Source organism: Bipolaris zeicola, assembly GCF_000523435.1.
Source record: "Bipolaris zeicola 26-R-13 unplaced genomic scaffold scaffold_105, whole genome shotgun sequence".
Classification (NCBI taxonomy): Eukaryota; Fungi; Ascomycota; class Dothideomycetes; order Pleosporales; family Pleosporaceae; genus Bipolaris; species Bipolaris zeicola.
The window spans coordinates 55247-81187 of record NW_006912154.1 but is presented as its reverse complement, the minus strand read 5'-3'; the positions used below and the strand labels follow the sequence as shown (position 1 = coordinate 81187).

General features: G+C 52.4%; 8 protein-coding genes across 8 annotated transcripts; 4 read left to right on the top strand and 4 right to left on the bottom strand.

Moving 5' to 3' along the window:
• Positions 1–348: 348 nt before the first annotated feature.
• COCCADRAFT_99591 (uncharacterized protein) lies at positions 349–2840 on the top strand (the record flags this gene model as incomplete). Its single annotated transcript, XM_007715436.1, has 3 exons — positions 349–1726; positions 1778–1852; positions 1909–2840. 3 exons carry the CDS (start codon positions 349–351, stop codon positions 2838–2840), a joined length of 2385 nt encoding a protein of 794 aa, XP_007713626.1.
• A 314-nt stretch (positions 2841–3154) lies between these two features.
• Positions 3155–5179, bottom strand: COCCADRAFT_99567 (uncharacterized protein; the record flags this gene model as incomplete). Its single annotated transcript, XM_007715435.1, has 1 exon — positions 3155–5179. The coding sequence occupies one exon, from the start codon at positions 5177–5179 to the stop codon at positions 3155–3157; it is 2025 nt and encodes a 674-aa protein (XP_007713625.1).
• A 299-nt stretch (positions 5180–5478) lies between these two features.
• Positions 5479–5896, top strand: COCCADRAFT_37924 (uncharacterized protein; the record flags this gene model as incomplete). Its single annotated transcript, XM_007715434.1, has 3 exons — positions 5479–5589; positions 5664–5796; positions 5850–5896. 3 exons carry the CDS (start codon positions 5479–5481, stop codon positions 5894–5896), a joined length of 291 nt encoding a protein of 96 aa, XP_007713624.1.
• Positions 5897–7104: 1208 nt separating this feature from the next.
• Positions 7105–9108, bottom strand: COCCADRAFT_37922 (uncharacterized protein; the record flags this gene model as incomplete). The annotated part of the gene is made up of 3 exons (XM_007715433.1): positions 7105–7341; positions 7391–8953; positions 9097–9108. 3 exons carry the CDS (start codon positions 9106–9108, stop codon positions 7105–7107), a joined length of 1812 nt encoding a protein of 603 aa, XP_007713623.1.
• A 2919-nt stretch (positions 9109–12027) lies between these two features.
• COCCADRAFT_27331 (uncharacterized protein) lies at positions 12028–14115 on the top strand (the record flags this gene model as incomplete). Its single annotated transcript, XM_007715418.1, has 2 exons — positions 12028–12888; positions 12976–14115. The coding sequence occupies 2 exons, from the start codon at positions 12028–12030 to the stop codon at positions 14113–14115; spliced, it is 2001 nt and encodes a 666-aa protein (XP_007713608.1).
• Positions 14116–15236: 1121 nt separating this feature from the next.
• On the top strand, positions 15237–20623 carry COCCADRAFT_37920 (uncharacterized protein; the record flags this gene model as incomplete). Its single annotated transcript, XM_007715432.1, has 5 exons — positions 15237–15879; positions 16022–16850; positions 16903–17430; positions 18047–18207; positions 18270–20623. 5 exons carry the CDS (start codon positions 15237–15239, stop codon positions 20621–20623), a joined length of 4515 nt encoding a protein of 1504 aa, XP_007713622.1.
• An 809-nt stretch (positions 20624–21432) lies between these two features.
• On the bottom strand, positions 21433–22383 carry COCCADRAFT_6133 (uncharacterized protein; the record flags this gene model as incomplete). Its single annotated transcript, XM_007715408.1, has 1 exon — positions 21433–22383. One exon carries the CDS (start codon positions 22381–22383, stop codon positions 21433–21435), a length of 951 nt encoding a protein of 316 aa, XP_007713598.1.
• Positions 22384–24405: 2022 nt separating this feature from the next.
• On the bottom strand, positions 24406–25401 carry COCCADRAFT_99580 (uncharacterized protein; the record flags this gene model as incomplete). Its single annotated transcript, XM_007715431.1, has 1 exon — positions 24406–25401. One exon carries the CDS (start codon positions 25399–25401, stop codon positions 24406–24408), a length of 996 nt encoding a protein of 331 aa, XP_007713621.1.
• Between the last annotated feature and the right edge of the window lie 540 nt (positions 25402–25941).

Genomic DNA, 25941 nt, shown 5'->3' with positions numbered 1-25941 from the left:
AGGCGGCTTTAAATCGTCCACCTTCAGGCATCCATGTTTGTCATACTCCGACGTCGTGCAGCCCTCAACTCGCCCACTTCCGATTGTCAGTCAACCCGCAGCCTACCAGTACCCTGTGTCCATCGTTGCTCCTTTCCTGGATATTAACGCGCCTCCGGATTTGACGTTCAATCTCGCGCGAGTCGAGCTATCGGCTGACAAACATGGAACTGCGCAGCTAGCAAGAGAAAGGAATCATTCAATCAGAAAAAGTAATGCATGGTGTTTTGTAAATCCAAGCCAAAGGAGTCCGCGTTCACCGCTCTGGTCTTGGCTGTGGTCAAGCAAATACGAGCATCCTGGACCGACATGACGGACCAGATAAATGAAGGCAGAGAACAACCCGGCGCGCGCAACGTCTGGTCAATGTCGAACCAACAAGTCAACAGTCCTGATTCGGAGCAATCGAAGAAGCCCCAGGATCAGCCGTTAAACCGCGCTTGCGAAGCTTGCCGCATTTCCAAAGTCCGATGTCTTGTGAACCCCGACGCAAGCTCATCGCAGTGTCAGCGATGCGCCAAGGCCAACCGGACCTGCATCTTTGCGCCACCCGTAAAAAGGCGACAGCGAAAAAGGACAGATGTGCGCGTTACGGAGCTGGAGAAGGAAATTCAGCAGATGCGCAGCCTTCTAAAGGCAAAAAAAGCGCGTCCATCCAGTGATGCTAGCGAGCATGACACGGGAGACGATGAATCGGACGAGCAAGGGCACGCGAGAGACGAGGACACTCCATCCACTTGGCGAAGGCACTCGAGTATGGGAACAGCAACAATACCCGCAACGGGGTTTTGTGGCCTTCCCTCAGTCACCAACCAAGCACCCATGCCCGAGCCCACACCCACACCCACACCAACCACCAGCGCACCCAAAGAATTTCTAGGGTCATCTGAAAACGATATAATAGATCGCGGTGTCATTTCCGAGGACATGGCCCGCGAATTTTTGGGCATATGGCGCAAGGAGCTGGTCGCGGCTTGCCCGGGTATCACGATTCCCAGACATTGGGACGTTTTCGATCTTCGGGAAAACAAGCCCGCACTTTTCCATGCTATCATGGCGGCTTCTGCCCATTCCAAAGGCTCGGCATTGTCCGATAGACTGCATGAAGAAGCCGTACTATTGTACGCGCGTTCTGCTTTTGTCAAAGGCGAAAAGTCCATTCAGGCTATCCAGGCATTGATAGTTACTGTATCGTACTACTCACCTTCCAAGACACCGGGACAGCTGCAGATATATCAGTGGATCAACATGGCAGCCTCCATGGCACTAGAGCTCGGCCTGACGTCGAAGCCGAGAACACATGAACAACTACCCAAGCGTGCCATTCGATCACTACAGAAGATTTCTTCGCCAGAGGAATTGTTAGAACACTGCCGCACCATTCTACTGCTGTACATTATAAGTGCTGGCTTCTCAATGAGGATGAGGCGACCTAATATCTTGCTGTTCAACAGCTGGATGGACGAATGTTTTGGAATTCTTGAAAAGTCAAAATTGTTAGACGATAAGAGGATAGTTGCATGGCTGAAGCTGCAGAGAATTGCCGATGAGGCAAATACGGCATTTGGCTTTGACGATGCGAGTACGAGTTTCAGTCTCTCTGAGCTGCGTATGCAAATCATCCTGCGAATCTTTGACCGGAGGATGCAGGATTGGAGGAAATCGGTTCCTGACGATGTAGTGACATGTGAGTCAACTGCTAATTCTTCCGAAGAATGTATGTGACTGAATTATACAGTGAGTCTCGAGCTCGAGTACCACGCAGACATGCTTGCCATGTGGGAGTTTGGCATGGACGGAGGTCGATTCGACGGTAAGTCATAACTTCGTCCACTCTCTCCAAGGTAATTACTAAACCAACGAATTCAGTCATCGAATTCAAAAACCGGCACGTCACACTACCAGCCCTCGACGACGACTCTGTGCAACCTGAATCTCTCCTTTCCCGCTCCGCACTCCAAATCAACGCAACAACAAAATGCATCAGCGCCGCCCAAACAATCCTAGACCTTTTCCTCGCCGTTCCCGAAGACGAACTACGCAAGTCGCCGAACGTACTTTACGTTCGCGCCGTCTACTCTCTTGTCACACTCATGAAAGCAGACTATGCCGTCGGCACCGACGAGGAAATGAGCGAGCTGCTCGAAAGCCAGAGTCTACGCGTAGGACACTATCTCGACGCCGTAATCCAAAAAACCAGCGACGCTGCTGGCCCGCAGAAATGCCGGAATCCCAGCCACTGGAAGTTTCTCCTCGAAGCAAAACTTAAAAGTTGGTGGGACGAGTACTTGGAATGGCGCAAGGAAGGCAGGCAACTAAAAAGAAGGAAAACAACATCCACACAGGGGGATAGTGAAGAAACGCAGAATCAACCCTTGGTAGCAGCATTCGCAGGGCCCGGTCTTGACACTACTGCTACTGCTGCTACTTCGACAAACAACCCATCAGCATCATCATCATCGTCACATATCCCACTCGACCAACAACAGCAATCACATCAGCAACAACACCAATCCTCTCAATTCCCCCTCTCAGGCTTCAACCTCTCCTCCACCTACCCCACCACCGCACCCCAATGGCCCACCACCGACATGACCCTCGACACCACCTCCTCAGCACAAACAATGGGCGACCAACAACCCAGCTTCACAACCGACATGGGCGACTTCTCAGCCGCGTTTCAAAATGGCGATTTGTACCTTTGGAATGATTTGACAGCAGAGAATTTTGGGGGCTGGGTGTCGCAGGGGGGGTCGTATGCTGGGATGGGGTTTGGGGGGATGAATGCGCAGGGGTTTTGATGAAGAAAAGAAGAAAAAGAGAAAGAAGAGGAGGGAAGGAAGGAAGGATAAGAAAAAGCATGTGTGTGTGTGTGCAGTTGTAACAAAAAAAAGCACTACTCAATCATATCTTTGATGAAAGGAAAATAGACAGCAATTTAACAAACGCAACAAAACACTCGTGTTTTTTTTTTGGCACAAGCATCGGATTTGCTCATTTCATTTCATACTCGACTTATACTAAACTCTCTCCCTCTCTCTCTCCCTTCTCCACACGAACTAACTAATCTCGGACATACCAATTACAATGCAATCCTTGCCCTATCCCACTCAATTCACGTCAACTTGGCCAACGCGCCCTCCACCCACTCCACCACCTTCTCCAACAACCCCACATCAGCCTTCGCCTGCTCGAGCGTCTCCTGGCCCTCAACAACCAGCGCGCCCCCACCCGCTGCGAGTTCTTTCTGGAACCTTGCTGCGGTCCGCTTGAGCACGTCGAGATAGTGTGTCTGAATGCCATGTGAGGCATTCAACTCCTTGATATCCAGAGTATCGTAGAGATGCGAGGCTTGAAGCAAAAGGTAGTAGAAGTTGAGGGCTGCGACGTAGAAGCCGAGGTCCTGGCGGAATTGCAGCCACGAGTCTTCGAGGCTGGTGTCAAGGGCGTAGTGGCGGGTGAGGTCGGGCCAGAGGTACGGGGCTACGGTGGACAGGGCGACGGGGGTGGCGAAGATGTTTGTGTGGTCGGATTCGTGGGTGTCTTCTGAAGAATGGAGGTGGGGTGTATTTGCTTCGAGGGTTTCGCCTTTGAGCCAGGATACGGCGCTTGCTTTGAGGTTCTCATAGGGACAGTGCTCGAGGGTGTCGCGGATGAAGGTTAGACGGACAAGATCGTGGGGGTGCGAACGCAAGACGGTTGTTGTGAGGTAATGTGCGTGGCCTCGTAAGCTTGGGGAGGGTGAGTTCGCAGAGATGAGTGAGATGGTTTGCAGATACTGAGCAAATGACTCGTCGTCCTTGGGCTCGCCGACATTGTTTCTTTGCAATGCAATGAGACCCATGGCAAGAACCGTGTCGAGAAGTGCCTCTGGCTCCATGCCAACAGTTTGAGGTCCCAGAGTCCCGATAAAGTTGCGAAGTATCGTTGCATGTCCCGGGAAGATGGCTACTGATGACGCTTCCTCCTCTTGCTTAGCAGGAGCATACAGTTCCTGTTTAACGTTTTGTGCCGCAATGAGAAGTAGAGCACCAGTCCTTGAAAGCGGAATATCTGCAGCCGTAGCTGGTGGTTCATCCTCGGTGCCGGGAATGCCACGCTTCTCCTCCTCCGAGTCCATTACAGTGCGTACCAGCTCTTCATATTTCAGACCCAAATCCTGAGTCAAAGCTACTATTTGGCCCAAGATTGCGGCTCGCGAAGTGAGGTCTTCTTCATTCGCAAACCGGTCTGCATATTTCTGGTAGTTAGGCTTGTTGGGTATTCGCTCCGGTTCATAGCTTTCCATCAGCCTGCTTGCCCATGAAAGACCTGGAACATCATCGTCTGATTTCAAAGATAGCATATAATCTTCAAGGATGTGAGTGAGAAAGGACTGTAGTAGCCGATTTACCAGGGCGGTTTCTTCGCTGCTTGGTGCATCACCCTGCGCTTCCGGATCTGGCTCCGATTGGTTGGTGTTTACACGCAGAAGATTCCCGCTGCTCCGCCTTGATGGCAGATGCGGTCTCTTAGTCCCGGAAAGTGTCTTGACAAACTTGACAGCAGATAGGGTGAGGTCTTCAATATGGGTGTTGGCCCGATTGTATGCGACCAGCACAGCCTGCAAGCTGGTAGAGAGGAAGCGGCTCGGGTATTTGGTTTTAACACGTCGATGTAATGTAGCCAATATATCAAGGAGAGTCTCAAACTTCAGTACTGGAAGGGGCGGGACTACAGCGGGCTGAAAGGCAGGACTTGTGCTTGACTCTCCCACCCCAACCTCGGGCGCTTTAGCTTTGATACCAGCTGATGGAGCGCCATGCTCGTCTTCGTCTGTGTCCTCATACGGCTCCTGGAACTGGAGCAACCGAAGCGCCTCTGTGACTTTGAGAATGCACTCTCTAGGGTTGCCCTTTGCGGCAATGTCTTGCAAGCATTCCTCAGACAATGGAAGTAGCGGAAGTAACAGATGGATCAGATCCCAGCCGATAGTTGCTGTGAGCTCTGCATCTTGGAGGACCTGGTGTAATACAGGCAAGTTCTCTTCGGAAAGGTTGTATTCAATGATGGTAAGATAGGTAATGGGGTCTGTCACGGGCGGGCGTGAGGCCAGAAGTGGATGCTGGTCCGTCTGAGCGGGATCATGGGTGTTGGCCATGATTTGTTCTCTTGGATTTCGAGCAGTGGATCCGGAAAACAGGCGATGTGAAGGCTTGGGGTCGCTGTAGAGACAATGGAGAAAGTGCAGATGTTGGGTCAGGCGGCAAGTGTTCCTGGCCTTGTTACTTCAAGGGCCTGGCCCTGACGCAATGCCAGCCCGTCCACACAGACACACAGCCCACTCAATGCGCGTCCACACGCTAGCCCCGCTGCCGCTCCGCCAAGATGATCGCTCTTCCAAAGTTCACCGCGACACCATTCGCTGAGCTCCAAACACCGCACGCCCAATAGCCCGCCATGGACGAGAAAGAAGAGACCAACGAGCCCCTCGATCTTGTGCGCCTCTGCATTGATGAGATTGTCATTGTCAAATTGCGCGGCGACCGTGAACTAAAGGGCAGGCTTCATGTACGTCTCTGCAAAGCTCTGATAACCCGGAGCAGACATATACGCAAACATGCCCAGCTGACAGTAAGGCGCAGGCTTACGATTCCCACTGCAACCTTGTCCTCGGCGACGTCGAGGAAACGATATACATTGCCGAGGAAGACGATGACGACCAAGAACCCCGCGTGCGGACAGTCAAGAAGCAGAGTGAGATGCTCTTTATAAGAGGTAGGCGAGAAGCACGGTATCTGGCTATTAATGCAGAGCTAACGAGTGCAAAGGTGACTCGGTAGTCCTGATTGCACCGGCAGAAGGAACATCGCAATGATCACTCTCTATTCGAACCCAAGTAAACAACACATAGGTCTGCCGCCCACAGAACATACTACAGTTGGACTATGGCCAGTCAAGCAGTCATCGACGAGATACCCGAGTGTGGAGACAGCAGGGCACATTGGTTGGCTCAGACGTAAAGTCAGCAACATGACTGACAGGCAGGACGCTTGCATACCGGGCTTCGTGGACAGTTACACCAAACTTGTCGAGCGAAGTCGTTCGGCCAGTCTTGTAGTGCTAAGACAAAGCCAGCACTAGACCATAACTCAAAATCAGACATAATATACCTCTTGCCCCTGCCGTGTGCTTCCGTTAATTCAACATGTTCACTTTTCACTGGATATATACCGCTGTGCTTAATAGTCAATATCAATTGCATAGTCACAGATTGGCTGGGCGCAAGGTTTAAGATGCAAACATTAAGTGCTTTTCTTGACTACCTGCCGAGTCCAAACTATGGACCTCCATATGACAGCAGAAAGCGCAGAGAAACCCAAAGGCACACTTGGTGCGACGCCCTCTCAAAACTCCTGTGTGCTTCCAGCACCCGCAACCGCCGAGCCCCCTTGAAGAGAAGTATGAGGCAAGAGGAAAAAAAGAGTAACGAAAGAAGATGACCCCGAAACCGAACATCAGCGTGCCGCGGCATGTACAGAATTAAGATAATGCGGGTGGAGTGCTCATAACCTCATGGCTTCGTCATAGAGCCCAAAAAAACTTTCCAATATAAGAAGATACAGTCGAAGAGAAGTGTGATCGTACGTGTTCAGCATCCATCCCCGTCCAAGGAACGGAATAAGGTAGCGAACAGCCGGGTCGCCCACAGAGGCAGACCCTGAGAGATGAATGGAAATTTGACGAGAGAACGAAAAGACTTAGGTCGGGTATCCATAAACACCATGCGCCGAATGTCCAGATGAAGATGGGACCAATGTAGAATCCGCCGCCTGCTGAAGTTGAGCATGCTCAAGAAAGCCGCCAAAGCGCCGTATGTCGGGGAACAATAAGCAAGAATGAAGAAGATTTCGGTGGTGACCGTGGGGGTGCTGACGTTGACCTGGACCAGATAGGGGTGCTGACGCTATCGCGCTCTTGACTGTCGAATGTTGGTCGACAATGTCCGTCAGATGCGCCGTCACACGACCCCTACGAGCCAAGTTAGAACACAGTCAGGCCAAGACGACATGGAGACAAGTGTATTCACTTTCGCCTCAAAGTCTGAGTTGCCAGGCTGTCCCTAGACATGAGTGGCAGAGAAAAGCCTTTTGAAATCTCCGCCTCGACAAAAATGGAAGCGCGCTTGTAGCGCTTGTCAGTGTACTTCTCGTACACGGCAGCATGGTGCTTTTGAGGGTTGTCACAGCACTCGAGTATGACAGTTATGAGCTGTCGGAGCTGGGTCAATGTGTACCCAGAGTAATGTACGTGCGATTGCGACTAGTATCAGTTAGCATCTTCATTCGCGATAACGCGTACATAGACATACCCAATCACCCTTCTTCAGCATGAAGCGCGCCAGACAGTGAGCACCCGCAGAAAGAAAGCTAGGGGCGCAACCCACAAAGCGCTCGTCCATGATGGTGATTTCCAAGAAGTATTTGGACAGGGTACGTGTCTCGAGGTCGTAGTCATCCGCCTTGCTTATGCGACGAAGGAAGCTCATCGGGCCAGGCCATCCCAGCTCAAACTGGAGCATACTGAGCATGAATCTCTCAGCCTTCAAAACTTCATCGGCTGTGTAGGCGCCATCGACCATGTACACAATCTCCTGCACTGATGGGCAGTTAATCTCCTCGTACTTGGCGGCGACGAAGAGAGCAGTCGCACCAACAAGCTGGAGTTTGCCAAGCGAGACAACCTTGCATGAAAGGAAGCGGTCGACGTAATTGACAGCAAGGAACAGGGTCTCGGGCAGGAGAGTGAAGCGGTTGTGGACCTGGACGAGCCAGTCCATGAGAACGGACCGCATTGACCACTGGATTTCAGCCTGATGATCCATGTAAGACGCGTTAGGCTTCATGCGCTCTTCGAGAGAGTGCATGTATTCGAAAATCTCCTCGCCATACTCGGCAACCATCGAGGTATCCCACTGCTCGTCCTCGACGTCTTCGGTTGTTCGGTTTGCCTCGACGAATACCCGCGCAGCCTCAAGTTCGCGTTGTGTCTTTGCTGTAATACGGGGTGCAAGAATCAGGGTAACACCGCCGGTTGTATTATCGCCGCGCGATCGAAGGGATCTAGCGGTGGTGTAACCGTCGGCATCGTAGTAGGTCTCTTCCTCCTCCTCGTCCCAGTACTCTTCCTGTTCGAGACCGCTGAGGCCGTTGGACTTGGCGAGTTCTTCATTTCGTTCTTGCTCCAAGGCGCGCGCCTGCTCTTCGAGCGCATCGAGGTATTCGTACCTGTCCTCCGCCTTGTTGTTTGTCTCGGTCTTCTCTTCCTCTTCTGGAATGGTCGCGGACTGTCCGGACTGTGCTGAGGCACGGTCCACGTTGGGAAATGAAGATGACTGTGCAGGGAGAGGCTGTTGCGAGGTTACGGGGGCGACGGCTGTGTCGATGGTGGCATTTGAGGGTGCCTCTTGGAATACAGCTGTTGATGACTTCTTTGAAAGCGTCTTGCGAACATTGGTTGTGGATTGTTTGGTGTCGATGCTGACTTGCTTTGGGGCCACAGATGCGACCTCGGTAACATCTTTAGAGGCGTTCTCTTTGGAAGAGACGCTGGTCGCTGGTCGTTGTGCTGGTCGTGAAAGGGCACCAGCTTTGACAGTCTCCTTGACAGTAACAGCAGCAGTATCCTTAAGGATCTCAAGGGTCTTCTTTTTGCCTGTTATTTGCGTGTCGTCTTTTGCTGTAGGCTGTCGAGTGGTGTTGCTAACATCGCCAAACACAGTCCGTTTGGCTGCAGCAGCCTTGATGCCGCCAGCCTGCACCAATGTAGACAGAGCTGGTGTTGACTTGTTGCGCGAGTGCAGAGTCTTGCCAGCAGGTAGCTGGGGCACCGCATTTTCGTCGCGTATACGAAGAGCCCTCACGGGTCGTTGTGGCTATGTAAACAATTGGGTTAGCAAAACTTGAAGAGAAGCAGCCTGGGTGGAATTGCATCTTGGTGTGAACGAAGGCCACTGACAAGGCAGCGCGTTCACACCGGGTTCAGTGAATAAAAGTACTGCTCAAGGCGCAGGCTTACCTTTGCGTCCATTGTGGTTGGAGGCTATCAGCAGAAGGCGAGATAGTCTCTGGGTGTATGTTTGTTGACAGCGACGGTTGCGAGAAAGTGGACGATAGGGGCAGCGGAAGTTGTAGTGCTACAGGTCAGTTGCCCATAAAGAAACTCTTCATATAAGTTGGCGGCAATGAGATAGGCGGGCCGGCGTTGTCGGGTGGCACGAAGAGTGGTGTTGACAACGGCAACAAGAGCTTGTAAACTTATATGGAGGGTCTGGAGCTATGCGCGTTTGGATTCAATGTTTATTTACTGACTGGTTCGAGCTCCAGACCAGGGATAGCGGCGCTATGCCGGAGCCGTCCTAGTGCCGGCGCACGGCCCGCCCCTGCTGGATGCCGCCTACAGAAACGTCATTGCCGAGGCGAACGCGGGAACCATCAGGGACATGAAAAACGTTTAATGTCTGCGCCGCCATACATGCTTGATTGCAGCATGCGAAAAGTGATTTGAAGTATTTGGTTACTAGTTGTAGATGTTTCACTCGATTTTTGGCGCTTCCAGGCACCGATTGCGCCAGCTACGCGTACCCACCATGACCCCTCACTTCTGACGCGCCAAGCCTCAATTAGCTGATTCCAGGACGCGAAATCACGTGCAGTTCCCTCAACTGACGGCCTTTCTCTGAAACACAGTATTTACCAGTTCAATGGTCAACAACAACATGAGTGCTCACTACCCCACGGTCATGGATGGCCTCGGATGTGGTTGCGACAACTGCGCCGGTCTGGAACCTGCAGAAACGACCCGCTGGCCGGCGCCCACAGCCTATCGATCAGCGCACTGCCACCAAATTTCAAACTGCAGCCTACACTTGCCTTTGTTGCGGCCCCGTTGCTCCAGAGAATAAGCAAGCATGTTTTGCGTTTGGCAGACGGTGAAAGGCATGCGTTCCGCATCTTGTTGGGCGCATGTTTCCTTTACTTTGTCCCCGCCGCAGCCACTCAAGGCCGAGAGCTTCACCGACAAAGTGATGTGGACCGATGGCATCCGTAGCGAGATCGCATGGAGCCAACGATGCGCACAACGTCTTTTCAAAAGGTCTGCGACGTGGATCCCTACCAAAACTTCGTTGCGCCAAAAGCGGGAGCCCTACAGTTGTTCATTGACCCCTCATTAGTTTAGAGCGGCCGTCCGAGCTTTTGGCCACGGATTTGCGAAGTCGCATGCCGCGCTACGCAGGTGCTTCCGCCATGATCGCTCGGGCACATGCAGGGTCGGGAATTTTGACAACAGAGATAACAAACGGCAGCGCAGTACTTTGGACAGGTCCTTGTGCTCGGAAGCGGGTGCGACGACTATGCGCGGGCTGATTACGGGATCTCGCGCTACTAGTTGTATCGTCATATTGTGTGGGTCGGAGATCATCAGACGATTTCGGGGACAGACGTAGACATAATTCTAGGGTCGCGTAATTCACAAGTCGCACGAGCCTTTGCAGCTGCTGGCGGCGACTCATTCAGGGACAATTGCCTACCAAATGGCTCTAGGCAAGCAGGTGTGTGTGGCATTGATTGTCGCATGGCGATCTCTCCAATAGACGCCCGGCAACAGCTGGCAACGAATCCACAGCGCTTCACCCACAGCGGGGACCGACACCCTTCTCTAGCATTCCAACCATAATTCTTTGCAAAAGGCGACCCAGAGTACGCCATTGCTGGACCCCAAACGGCTCAGCGTAGCGCCCGAGGATATCAGGGTGCTGAAGTTAACCCGGCCCTTTATTCACATGGAACAGACGCCTGTATACAAGCCAACAACGCAGCGTATCGGCCTGCTGGCCATATACCATGCCATCTAGTGTCTGGCAGCAGGAAGACGTTTCCCTAAGTGTTCTGGCATCCCACAAGCGACTGACTTGTCCTGTGGCATGCACTCTAGGGTCATGTCGCGATTGGGCGCATAGCTGGCGCCGGGGGGCATCTCATGTTTCGGCCTCGACAGACAGGCTCTAGATAGGATCAAGACAGATGATGTGTTAATCCGTTTCAATGCGGTCGTAGCCCACTTGCGTGGCTAAGGGTGGCCTGTCATCCCTAGTAGTGTATATACTAGTCACCAACTGAGGCGCAATCGCATATGCTTTGGAGGGGAGTATGCGCTGTGCTTTTGATGCCATTTTGCTCCTACGAGTTGCATTCCAAAAAGCTTTTATTGCAAAGGCGACCGTCAATTTGTGGTTTGAGGCGCGTCTGGAAAGTGCGTCGTGACCTTTGAGCGGTCCTAGTCGGGGTGGTCCTTAAGTGCTTCGCTTCGGTGCCATTGCTCAACCCACCTCCAACGCATCTCGGTGGCAGTCCACAACCACCACCTTCTCGTAAGTCTCCAACCTTCTCATCAAGCATCTCATTCATCTGGGCTCGCGATCTGGCATCCAGATCGCTCCAATCTTGGTCTGCGCATTCCGGCCGCTGACCTGACGCTGCCATCCAGCGGCGACACACGGGATCGCATCGCAGCGTCTCCGCTACCTTTCTGCGCTCCTTGAACCCACTACCGGTATGTATAGCTCCTCATGGCGCCTTGCGACCGGGTTGGCATCTACACCTCGTCGCGACGCGGCCCCTGGGCCTCTCGCGCTATCCTCCCTGGAGACCGTCACTGGGCAGCGGTGACGACCCCCCAACGGCCTCCAGCCCGACACACACTCTACGGAACAGGACAACGCCCATTTCGGATGCCATCAAAGCGAAAAAAGAGCCATCGGCTAACACTATACAATCCAGACACCGCGCCCACTTATCCTTCCACGACCGCCCATTCATCCCAAGCTCTTGCGACACCGGCAGGCTTGGTGCGCCCCCCTACCACACACACATACAACCAAACCTCACATTCTAGAGGCTTTGGAATACGCGGATAACACACGGATCATTGGTAATGCAAGTTTCCAACATGCTTGCTGAGCCTCGGATTGCTGGCGCACAACGCTTCCCTGAGGTGGAAGACCTCATAGCGGGCCGACATCATGAAGCCATGCACTCGGCGGCTGGCTACGACATGGCGCCCCAGAGGGAAGACGCGAGCATGATGGATGTCTATCCAAGCACTGAGACTGGCTCGGCGCATGACTCCCTGTCGCCCTCCAAGCAGATGCCCAAGAAGCACGTCAGCTTCGAGCTGCTACTCCCCCAATCCCCAGCCCACAAAGCCCGACTACCAATGCGGGTAGACATCTACCCACACGATACAACAGACTCCATCATTACAACAGTGAAGAACTTCTACGGCCTGTATGAGCGCCGTGGAGTCATCTTTGAAGACCGCCATGGCAACACGCTCATCGCGCGGTTCGAGAACTTCGAACATGGCATGACTGTCTATGTCCGAGTCTCCCCAGAAAGCCTGGATGCAGATGAGTACTCCCCTGATCCGCGACAGACGACTGTCTCGCCCCGCCGCCCTCGACCTCATCTTGAAGAGGCCTTCCAGATGCTCCCGCCTCATCAGCACAATCAAACAGGCGCAAGAGCGGGGTCTCGCCATGCTCGCCAAAGCCATTCTCCACACCCAAGTCGTGGCCGCAGAAGTGCTTCAATCAGCAAGCGCATGCGCCCCTCCACAAAGAGCCGCGGAAACAGCTCACATGACAGCTTCGCTGAGGCGAATGGCGACGACTACAGCGACAGCGAGGGCGAGCATGGCTCAGTTACCAGCTCTCGCCGCTCGAGGAAGGAGCCACTCGCCAGTGCTGAGATTAGTGTCGACAACATTGTCGAAGGTGGGCGTCGAAAGCGTGCAAAGTTTGACAGCTCGGTAAGTACCTTGGGTGGGAGAGTGCATCGTGCAATAGTCTGACACCCATCCCTTCCATAGGAGCTGCCACTTTTCGTTCCGCCCCAGGTACCCATGACCACTTCTTTATCATCCGCATCTCCTCAGCGACGCATCAGTGGTAATACTGCTGGTTCGCCATACTCTGTCAACCAGCAGACATTCTCATACTCACACCCGCTGCCATCGCCGCAAAGCTATGGTCAAGGTGACAGCTCGTACATGCAAGGATTGGTCACGCCCTACTCTACATCGAGTGGTCCGGCGCAGGGTAACAAGTCTCGTGCGCGGGGCTCAGGACAGCATTCTCACTACCGCTACTCTGGCAGCAGTGGAATGCTCCCCACCCCTGATACTACCCTTACGAGCATCAGCGTCATCTCTGATGAAGATGTTGCTCGTCAGCTCATGCGCTTGGGCGATGCATCCAACTTCTCCACTCACGGTCGTACCTCGACTTCAACGCTTGACGATGCCTTCAGCGGAAAGGCTGATGCAGCATCTTCGAGTGATGAGAGTGCTGATGGCAGTGAGGACGAAGCCGAGCTGCCACCCCTCCCATACAACATCTCTCGTGGACTGCATGATATGACTCGTGTCTACGATGACGCCGACAGCAGTGGCGAGGACTACGAGGACGAGCGAGACGGCTCCTTCAAGGGCGTCAGTGATGAGATGATGGCGGATGAGCACAACAATCAGCGTGTGCAGACAGGCATCATCAAAGCTCGTTCCATTTCGAGCAAGTCTGGCAAGCCCAACAAGTCTCGAGCCATGTCTAAGAGCAAGAGCAAGACGAATGGTACCAACAAGGCTGCCCCCATGTCGCCATCATCTCTTCCCTCGCAGTCACGCAAGGCCTCGAATGCATCAATCAACTTCCAGCATCAGCTCGCTGTTGATGAGGAGGACCTTTCAAGCAAGCCGCGGTGCCAACGCTGCCGCAAGAGTAAGAAGGGCTGTGATCGCCAACGCCCGTGCCAGCGCTGCAAAGACGCTGGTATTGGTGCAGACGGATGTGTCAGTGAAGACGAAGGCAACGGCCGGAAGGGCCGCTATGGACGCCACATGGGCGTCTCGGTCAAGAAGAACTCGGTGCCATCTGCTGTCTCAATGGCGCCTCCGCCATCATACGAGTACAACATGGCTGTGGATGGCCCCCATGCTCTAAGCACGTCACTGGACAAGAGCAAGAAGCGCAAGAGGTAGAGGCCATCTTGTGAAGATCAGTTTGTTGATCTACAAAACTCAAGCAGTCTCTGCTTGCTGTCAATCCTTACATTTCACGTTGTGCCACTTTGTGGTGCTACTCCCAACATATTGTCATTACTGTATCTTGCAGCACCCCCACTCTTTTTTCTTCTTGTCCGTCTCTGGTGTTTTGGATAGCGAGTGTTTGTACTCTCTGGTTGGGTGGTATTCTTAGCGCCATCCCGTTCCGCTCCTTCTCAGCAAGTCAAAAAGTGTCTTTTTGCGCACTGCGTGTACAGTTGGGCGTCGATGGAGAGAGGCGGGACTGGAGATTGTCACGGTGTTACAGGACTAGATTGTACTGGACCGATGGGAGGCACTGGTTGGGTAGAGGATTTGGGCTGGCTGGGGGAATGGTTTTGTTTTGACTGTCCATACTGGTTCGCTTTGGCGAATGTTCTCCTACATACTACTTGATAACGTTGTCTGACAAAGTAGCGTCATTTGTCAATTATATTCAATGGAGCTCTTAGAAGCAAAGTGGATCATGTCAGGCGTGTCTTCCATGTGTACATGTGCGGCACATGGCATACCGGTGAGGATTTGTTATGGGTCACACTGCATTGGTGCATCTACCCTGGAAACAGCATGCCTCTCATGACCCCACGATGTGAGCACATGGTTGCTGCGACAACCAAGGTACCTTTGCTGTCAGCCCGATACTCAATGGCAACGTCGAGCCATGGCGGACCAAGACTGCGTCCAACTGCTGCCAGCCTTGTACTTGGACAGAGAGACAGGAACGCGCCTAGGGACGAGAGATGAGGAGTGAGTTACTACAGGGATTAGCGGGAGCTAGGGTCGGAGGCTGTGCTGCCTGCAATCAATACCACTAGCCATTCGTAAGGCGTTCTACTGTCACTCATATTGTACGTCCAGCCGCCCAGTCACTCGTTCGTGTTATAATCGCTCTCTCCCGTCTACTTTTTACCTGCTCTGTTGCGCCGGTTTCTTCCAGCCAAGTTGCGCAGCGACGCGGCAAGCAAACGGTTCACGATTGAGTGCTGCTCAATCGACTCTTTGTCACCAGCCACAGCTAAACCGGTTCCGCTCCGACCACCCCACAGAACGCGAACGCCATGGCCGAGGGCTCCATCAAGTCGCGGATCGCAGCACTGAACCTTGAAGAGGTCCATACACCTGTTCCTGGCGCGAAGCCGTCCTATATCTTCGATGCAGCCGCCACCAAGAAGAAGCCGCCTCCACCTCCACCGCCCAGCGCGCGGCCACCAGCCTACTCGCGCCAGACGGTCAATAACCCTCCAATCCTCAGTAATGCACCAACGTCTGCGCGACAAATTGGCAATCAGCCCGCAGTGGTAAACGAGACCGCAAGCCCAAAGATCTCGCCTGCACTGCCTCCCCGGCTGCCCCCGCGCAATGGCAGTACGCCTCGACAGACACCAACACTGCCTCCTCGCAAGTCCTCCGAGTCGAGCGTACGGAGGCGCGAGTCTTCCGAGTCCATTTCTACAATCGCTTCCAGTGTTTCGAACTTGTCCTTAGGTTCTGTGAAGACATATGGCGCCTCACACAGTAATGGAAGCACTGGTACATTGCACCAAGTCAGGGCTCCTGCATTCGATCCAACGAAACTGCCCCCACTGCCACCTAAAAGGACTTCTAAAGACTCTAAGCAGAGCAATGCTATTCTGAATGCGATGAAAAGTAAACGTGACTATGTTCCTGCTCGAGCCCTTCCACCGCAGGTCAAGACTCCAGGTAAGCATAGTAGACCAGCAAACAGACATGAGCATGTGCACGCATGCTGTCTATGAGTTGCAAGTGAGCCAATGGCAGATCATATCACAAAATCTCGACAGATACACCAAGTAGGAAAGACGCTGACTGTGATTCTATATAGATGTACCAGCCCGTCCGCCTTTGCCTGCCAGACAATCAACCCTTCGCGAACGATCGCCTAAGCCCGCCCCAGTCCTACCACAGAGGCAGGCGTCCAACGATGCGCCGCGAGCGAATAGAGTGGTTGCGCCGCCACCACCACAACGTCCTCCCCAGAGATCTGCATTGGAAATGGGTTTCAATAATAAGGCGCCTTCTCCTCCTCCCGTACCCTCAACCCGACCGCCGGCAGTCACCTCCCAGTCTACGCCCTCACCAAAAGTACCCCCACCTATCCCATTGTCATCCAGACCCAATCTGGAGGCGATCATGGCCTCGAAGCCAAAGCCAGGTGCTGTCGGATGCTGCCTGAAATGTCGGGACTTCTCTGCTCCGGACAATCATGCTGCGCAGTTTCCACGCACTCAACTCCCTTCCTCTGATGTCGGCTGGCTTGCTCATCAACTCTGCTCCCAATTTCCTTCGCCAACCGACAAAGCACGCGTCATTTTCACCTGGCTACACCATAATGTTGACTATGATGTCCACTCGTTCTTCAATGGCACTGTTTCCCCAACTACTCCAGAGAAGACCATTGCCTCTGGCCTCGCAGTATGTGAGGGCTATGCTGGTCTATTCGCTGCTCTAGCTCTGAAAGCAGGTCTCGAAGCCATAGTCTGTTCTGGCGCCTCCAAGGGGTTCGGTTATACACCACTAGAGCCTGGACAGGCCGTACCACCCTATAAATCCACGCATGCCTGGAATGCTGTGAAGATCGACAACGGAGAATGGAAACTTATTGATCCATGCTGGGGAGCTGGGCATATCGGATGCCAAATGCGTGGTGAAGGGTATGTTTTCTGAGCAGTGGCTTCACTTGGTAATTTACTGACTTTGCCATAGATATGTAAGGTCATTCAATGCGCGCCAGTTCACTATGGATAACGATGAATTTGGGCTGCGGCACTTCCCTGGGGACGCTTCTCAACAATTGCGCAATGATGGGCGCATCATCTCCTATGAAGAATTCATGCGAGATGATCAAGGTGGCCGCGTACAGGTATATGGCGACGCTTTCAAGGAGCACGGCTTGGGCGAGCGAACATTTGAGCCTTCGCAAGCACAGATCAAAGCCAACGACCCCTATGCACCAGCAGTGATTCGATTTCAGTTCTCGACCGTCTGCCCGCACTGGGACAATGCGCGCCATGGCAAAGGCCCGCCCTATATTATGCTCCTGAGCATTGCGGGAAGAGATGGCCGCAAGCCAGATTACAAGCCGTTCAATACCGACGGGCATACATGGTGGCTCGACGTTCCTCGGGTCGAGCTCGGTGTTCCAGGTCAAAAGATTGCAGTCAATGCGATCACCGAATTTAATGGGAAAGACGCTCGGGGCATGAGCATTGATACATGGAACAATAAGCAAGGGTACTCGTGCAAGTTTGGTGGTGTGGCCTCATGGGAGCTTATTTAGGACTCAGGGACATGCCCTACCGGCTCACATTGTTGATGTTGAAAACAACGCGGATTTGATAAGGATCTAAAGACACAAGAGCGATGAAAGAGGTAGGGAAAAGGCGTGTGGATACCCTGGATTTGATTTGATTTGGACTTGGCGAATGGCATGAGCTTAATAATCCTTTTGGAATCCTAAAATAACAACGTTGGCTTCGTTTGCAACCGGATCGCCGTGCATTGCATATGTTTATATTAGGGCTACTACATTTGCGACATATGAAAACGTGCCATCTTACGTCAGCAGCCGTTGGGGTGGCTTCCCTGTGGCTGAATTAGCAGCTTAGCCCGATCGGCGAAACAGTGAAGTCGGGTAGGAAAGTAGGAACAACGGCAGTGCATGCGCGCGACTTGTACCCTCCACCTCCACCCTTCCAATCCGGGGGTCGCCCTCTTGTCAATACGCCCTAGAAGCCCCTTCGAGGTTCTCGACGCTCACATTCCGCCCGATAGACTCACGTCGCTGGAACGCATCAGTGCTCGATCGCTGCGCTTTGCGAAGTTCCGCTTCGTTTAGCAACCGCCCGAGGCAGAACTTTGGGACAGCCTCGTGCGTCCCGTTTGCAACCATGGCTACGGGCTTTGTCGGACTCTCGGTCGCAGTGACGCTTCGGAATCCTCCTGGGGCTGTCTTGCTAGGTGTCGTGAGTGGTGTTGACCAGCAGACGGCCACCTTGACTCTTCATGATGGTATGTTTACAAACCGCTTGTAGTCGCGGCAGAGATGAAGAATACGTACTCACCTTTGAAAGTGTTCTTTCCAAGCTCCGGTCATCGTCTTCCTTCATACACCGTCGAAGGGCACATGATTGCTGATATCAAGGTCAATGCCTCTGCGCCCGCTCCTCCGCAACCTCCCCAGCCACCATCTGAACCCCCGGCATACGCGCAATACCCCCAGAGCCGTGTCCAAGATGTCCGAGCAAATGCTGCGCAGCAAATGCCGCACCTTGTCAGCCAGCCGTCGTCCATACCGCACGATGACCAGTCCATGAATGCACGCAACGGCTCACGTCAATCGATTTCCCACTCGGTCCAGGCTGCACCATTCGTCGATCCTGCGATCCTGAGTATGGGAAAGCGCACCAATACTACAATCTCTTCGAGTCAGCTTGCTGCAGCACCACCCCAGGAAGCTCCCGCCACACCAATCACGGCTGTGGTTGGCGCGAGCGCTGCGCCTCTGCCCAAAACTACATCTTCGTCTATTAGTCAGGTGAAGCATCACAATGTTCGGAAGCCAAGCGCAGCGACACTGGAGGGGCCTTTCTCGTCTTTGGACATTGCAGATGCGGAAGAAGCAGATAATGAGACGAGGATTGCTAGAATCGCGCCGCGTAGAGCAAGCATCAGCAAGACCAGAACAGGCAAGCCTATGGATGATGTGAGCCCTCAGAAGAACGATGACGGTGGCAAGAAGACTCGGAGGGGAGGCAAGTCCCGTAAGAAGGAAGTTGCGGCCCAAGAGAGAAAGAACGGGGTTGACTTCCAATCTGCTGGTGGCATCAAGAAAGGGTACGTGCGCTTCTTTGATGCAGAGGTGGCAGCCCGATTATCGGACCTACATAAGCTGACTAGCAATAGCAAAGGCAATGGTTGGAGGAATACGCCCATGCTACAGGCTGCCGAGGAACCACAGACCAGGACACCTGGGGTTATTGGTGGTAGGGTCGGCATTGCAGCAGCGAACGCCTCGAATCGTAAGACGAAACGACAGCAAGCTCTTGATGCTACCAATGGCTGGGCTACCGAAGACGCGACCGACATCCAAGACCTGCCCGAATTCGACTTCCAGAGCAATCTCTCCAAGTTCGACAAGCGCACGGTATTCAATCAGATTAGGAATGAAGATACAACAGCGGACGAGGATCGCCTAGTCAGTTTCAACCGTCTAGCAAGGCCCGGAACACATGGTGGAAAGAACTTGCATCCTTCAGAGAATGTGCTGGATCGCAAGCTGAAAAGCACGACCAATACAAGCTCTGAAGAGGAATCCGACTTTGGCAGCGGGCGAAACTCCAGGCGAGCAATGTCAAGAGCTTCTATCAAACGAGCACCTACACGACAAGGCAGCAGTGTTCAAGCTGACATGGATATAATGGGCTCAGGGGTACTTCCGCGAAGTAACCGTTCATTCATCAATCGGCCCTATGCATCTTCACACGCCACTGGTAGTCCCAGGCCTGGCCGCACTGCTACGCCTCCAGACTCACCCGCTGAGTCTAATGCAGCAAAAGGTTGTCTGCGTCTGGTCCCGAACAATCGCAAATGCTTTGCTATCACACCAGGAGGCATGTTGGCGGTTGAAGAGACTGCTGAAGTAGAGTTTGGTCTGACTGAAGAGCTTATTGCTGAGAATTCGGGAAGAGGTATTGCTGAAGTCGCCCTCACAGCGATTAATCCTGGTGGTAGAAGACTGGCGCGCGACAACCCAAATGCCAATCCTGTCATAGTCGTTCTAGCAGGCAATCACCGTGGTGGAGCACGAGCCATAGCAGCAGCACGGCAGCTCGCTCAGCGTGGACCAAAGGTCATGGTTGCACTTCTTGGTTTCGAGCGCAACGCCGATTGGGACAAGGACATAAGGCGGCAAGTTGATATGTTTCGAAAATTCGGTGGTTCCGTTCGTGCATGGAAAGATACCGAAGAAGCTCTCAAGCGCCTACAAGCACCACCTGAACTAATCATCGACGCTTTACTCGGTCGCCACAAGGAATTCGAGGCTCTGGGCGACGAAGATCAGCGCGTTGTCCTTAGTATCGTAGGCTGGGCGAACAAGTCCCGTGCCGCCTGTCTAGCCGTGGAAACTCCATCAGGTGTGGGTGGATCCACTGGTGAAGTGTCGATCCTTGAAGGCGAGCCTCTCGAAGTCCGTGCAAAGTATATCGTTTGTCTTGGTGCACCACGAACGGGGCTGCTGAAAGCGCTCCAGCACGGCGCTGGACGCGACCCGAAATGGCTCATCTGGATCGTAGATATTGGTGTAAACAAACCCTGGCGTAATGCTGGTATCAGTGGTGGCAAGGGGATCAAGTTTGGTGAGCACTGGGTTGTCCAGGCGAGGTTCGAAGAAGGGGCGGTGGGGGAAGGTGTTGCGAGGGTTTAGAAGCGAGCAAAGTGGAAATGACATTGTCCGCCTTAAGCAGTCGCCCTTGGGTCACCGGGCTATGCATTGCGCGGGCGCTTTTTCTGTCTTTTGGTCAGCTCGGGTGGCGTTAGTTCGCTTCTTGTTACTTGCTTGGTTTGTCATTAGAGGGTCAAGGAAAGAGGTATCAAAAAACATTTGGCCTGTATTGGGGCTTGTATAACAACTTGCTGACAAAGGGCCACGTAGATGTGCCTCAAATAGGATGAAATGATTCAAAACATGAAAATTGAGCCAGATTGAGTTGTTTTTCATGACTGGTGTTCGAAATTCGACACGACAGAGTGAACTCATATCGTGTTTTGGTGCTATACATTACTTGGTTTTCCAATCTCTTAGAAATCATCAACACGTGCTGACTCTCTATGCGAGAGAGCTTTCCAACTCACCACTGCTCACTGTCTATCCATACGCAACACGCCCTTCTTGCCCCCCTTCGCGGATCCTCCAACCATCAGTATTGACTTCGTAGCTCTTATACTCCGGGCCTCTTTGTTGATGTAGCGGCTACGGAAAGATCTTTGAATGAGTGCTCATCACCTGACGAGTTTAACCTCCTTAGCTTTGGACCTAGTTTGGGTAAAAACGACACTGCTTGCTGCTTGCTGGCAGACTTCCAGTGGTCATCCATATGTAGGGCTTGAGTTGCGCTATCCCCGTCCATCTCGGAAAGACAGTGTCTTGAATATGTCTCCACCCCTGGTAAGCAAACGTGCAAGCACTTGCGCGCATTCCAGGGTGAAGAGAAGAAGAAAAAGGCCAAATAGAAATTACAAATGCGATCCAACATTTTTCCACGCTCGGCTTTCTTCGAGTCCAGTAACAAAGCTACAAACTCTCTGCACCAAGTCTTCAACGACATGTTCGGGATCATCTTCGAGATTATGATGAGCACCAGGGATAACGCCGCCATCCACGTCGTCGACAATGCGGCCTCTTCCACGCATTATCTTCGTCCATCGCTCTAGTAATGCCTCCCTATCGACCGAAGCAGGAATATATGGGTCCTCGGAGCCGAGTAAGAAGCATACTGGTGTGGTCCTGGGAATCCTGCCAAAAGTCTTGGTAAATTGCTCGTCTGTAAGGTCGCTGGAGAAGTAATCGTCGTCACCACCCTTTGCAAGCAGCGAATACGCGCGGTATGCGCTGAGGGGTCCTCCCATCTCCTTCAATACGACATTGTCCTCTGTTGACAAAATCTCCTTTCCCTTGCCTGCATCGATCAATTCTTTAGTTTTCTTAATAGCTTGCTCCAGCGCCTCCTTTTTCTCTCCTTCCTTTGCGAAATCTTCCCATGCCTCACGGTCGCTGACTCCGCCCTGGAGAATAACACCATCAAGTGATTCGCGCTTCTCTTTTCCCTTGCCAACAAGATACTCCATTATGTCTTGGCATCCCGTCGAATGACCCATGACGACAATCTTCTTGCCTGGCCGCAGCTGCTTGAAATACGAGACACATTCTGCCAGCTCGCGGGCATCGCGCGCGAGGGAGCTAGTGCCCCAGCCGCGATAGGATGAGCCGAGCAGAACCTCTGCTATGACCCAATTATCCGGAAGCGATTTTGCGATTTCAGACGGATAAGGAACGGTAAGAAGGCCATCGCCCAGACCGCCTACCCAGAGAATAGTATTAGGTGCATCAGCAAAAGGATTAAGGTATGAGTGCTCGAATGCGACTCGGCGTTTGGAGTACTTGTGCGCGGTACCGGGATAAGCCATTGCGACAGGAGTAGTAGTAGTAGTAGTGGGAGTTATCGACGACGACAACTGCGGTGACGACGGCGACGGCGATGACATGATGGGGGGCGGCGTACCAGCACTCCTATATAACCAAGAAACAAGGATTTCACTCAAGTCAGGGAACAAGACAACAATAGCAGCAATTGAAAACTCGAACTTCTCGCCCAGCAAGTGGCGTTACGGTAAACCAGGACAAGAGACGAGTTTGTACCGGGTGGCTTGTTTTGTCCCCCTTCCCCAATTCCGACTTAAAGCGCAAAAAATTCGCCGCGTCCGCGTGACCAACCGAGGGCATATGGAAGCAGAAAAGGATCCGCGATTTGTTGGATTCTCCTCAATTTGAATCGGGAAAGTGGGGAAATCGATTCCGCAAGGGTCCTTAGGAAAAAAGGGCAAAAAGCCCCTACTTACTATCACGATTCGGGGGGCGGGGTAACCTAAGCCGGTTTTCCTAACGAAGAAGAGGGTAATGTAGAGCTGAAAATTAATTTACTTTAGTTACATAGTAGTAGTGGCTACTGACTTCGAAGCAAAACCAAGCTTGGCTATTCACGACACGCGACCGAACAAGAAGGCGTCCTTTTTTTTCCCTTCCTTCTCTCACACACTCACGCGCAATACTTACGAAGCGCCTGTCCGCCCGCCTTCCTCGGGAACCCATGACTTACTCTACTACTTTTTTTCACCGGATGTCAGGACTCTCATAGTTACATCTCTACTTCCCTTAACCCTAACCGAAGCCCGCCCGCCCCAGATTTGCTTCCAAAATGGAAAGGAAGAGACAATAAGCGCCCAAACCATCCTACGCTATGCCTTATTCCTACAAAAAAACAGGTCACAAGATCATTGTTCGCTTTCCGCAACGAGACATTTGTTTCTTTCTAACAGCCCAATCCCCTCAGAAAAACTCCCCCTTTTTTAGTTCTACCAACTAGCCTCCTTCTAGAAACAAAGGTGCGGCTGATACGCGAAAAAGGTCTAGAAGTGCGCCGTGTGTATGCCGCTTGTTTTTGTTTGCACACACCTTTGCAACTTTGGGGGGATGGGGAGGTTGTTTACTTACTAGTTAGCTAGCTATCACCCGAAAGTTTATTTCTTCTTGGGGAAATTAATGATCTCGATGGCCCGCGCCTTGCCAGCCTCGCCGTGGAGGCCTTTTTGGAAGGGGGTGGGAAACGCAGTGCTAATCGGGGCGCGCGTGTTTGTGATGAAAGATGATTTCGTGGGGTGATGTGCAAGTACCGAGGTTGATCAACTGGGGGAATGGGGAACAAGGGTCCATGGTCTTTTTTTTCTTTTTTTTGCAATCGTTACCAACGGGTGTTCTCGGGATTTGGTGAGTGTGGGGGTTATATGGTTTTTCTTCGCTGTTTCGTATTCCTGTTGCTATATTTATTGTTCAATACTTGTGGCTTTTTGATTCTGCATGCCGTGATATTGGTATCTGGAAGGAAAGGACTACCTTGTCATTCTCCTCCCACCACCATCTAGCTGGCTCGAATACTTCTGGGCAGGGTCCGTTCAGATCAAGCCCTGAGTATGACATGCCTGCTGAGCATTCCTTGGAAATTTATGATTTAGAAACTACGTTTTCATGGCTCAAAAACGCCTCCCAAAAACAGGCCATTTGCAGACATGTCAGGGACACGGGTTCACAGAAATAAATGCAAACTAGTCGATACGAAGCAGCCCCGATTTGGCTTGTCTACACACTAGCAAAGGCGCCTCTGTACTCAGAAATCGAAAGGCAGCCTTCAATGGCGCTACGTAGTTCCGCTAGTCCAGTCCCTTGCATTCAGCTGCCTGCACTAGAGTCAATACCCGAGACATTGAACCATTGAACCATCCAGCCCACAGAAAAGTCCCACACCCCCCTTGACGCCACACCTACACAACTGACATCGGATTGCACGTTTTCTCAGGCGCACAATGACTCACGAGGGTCTGGTGGAGATGAACCACACGACCTTTAGTTGCAGCTGGTACCAGATAGCCCCGGTATCAAGAAGTGCCGGCTTTCCTCCTCGGTAGATGCGCCCTCCAGATTGGGTCGCCTTCTCGTCTGACATGGCCTAACCTTCGTTCAACTTCCACCACAACCTCGTGAAACGGGACCCTTCTCTTGATACTGAACGTTGTTTGGCAAGTGCTACAATCAATGCTAATGCGCGTTGAAAAGCGACCATCCATCATCATCATCTCCTGGCAGTCCCCAACCATACCCTCGATTACTTCTGTATCACAAGCATTCATGTGCGGACAGATTTTGAGATTTAGGAGAGCCAGCGCATCTTTCGTCTGATGAACCGAGACAGGCACAGTCCAGGGTACCGTCAGAAGCAGAAACCTTGATCGAAGAGTGACTGTATGCGTTTGGGGAGCAAGAGATAGTGTGGGAGGATGTAAACATCGGCCTGGACGGCGTCTTTCAGGCGGAAGCTCGTAGCACTCGATGCAATGGAAAAAGTCGCCAAACTTGTTCTTACGTCCTTTTCTCGCGTTCTTTCGCAACAGACTGGCCATTTCCAAGAAGGTAAACTCGTTGTGCTGACACACGAAGAAGGGACCGTCGGTTGCTCGGAAGCATCTGCGCAAGTGTCGTGGTTGTGCTATCGTACCCTCTGGAAACCTAAAAGGCGCATGCGGCCGGTTACATTCTACACAGTACAGTATACCAGCTCTGCGTTCAACCCAGGCATAGGGACGGCAGCCGTGACCGTAAAAACGGTCTCTTTTTATTCTGCTCCTGATATCTTTGATGTGCGGTTGCTTGACCGCCTGTGGATTGCAGATGGCGAGAAGGGCATCGGCATATTTATAGCTCGTTAGTACGAAGCAAATACGGTCCGCATAATCTAGGAACGTGCCGATGTGTTGGGCAATCTCGTATGGCAGAGTGTAGAGCAAACTGTTGTGTGTATTTTGAGTGTAGCTCTGCGTGGCGTGTCGAAAGGCAACAGATGACCGGGTTAGTTTTTTGACGAGGCTGTTGGGCATATTGCTGGCTGGGAGGTTGTAAATATGCCACCGTGTTTCTTTGTGCAATCAGCACAGATATGAATCAATTGAAGTTTTGCTTGCAAATGTGCATGGTTCGCTAAGAGTGTTGTTTCCATGGCTGTGAGGTTATGAAGCAACCAGTCAGTGGGAGCAAATCGTCAAGGGCATGTCCTGGTTGTTGGATTCGTGGATCGTGCTCAATGATTGATGACTGTGATGATTGAACTATTACTGCTTGTACTTCTTAGGGTGCTAGTACCCATTACGTATAGCAGGGCTGTGATGAATGACCGAGATGGCAATAAATCCATTGTGATTGCTCTGTTAGTGTCAAATGTATGCGCTTCCGATTACCCTGATTCAAAACAAGGAAACACATCCGCATTCGGAGTGCCTGTTGCGCGAAGGAGCAGATGGAGCAATTCAACAAGTTAATAAGAAAAAGAATCTAGAGCTGGGAATCGGAAATTCCGAAACAAGGAAGCCGTTGTCTCAGCCGACAGGTCGGGGCTCGGGGCAAAGCCCGACAACCCCACC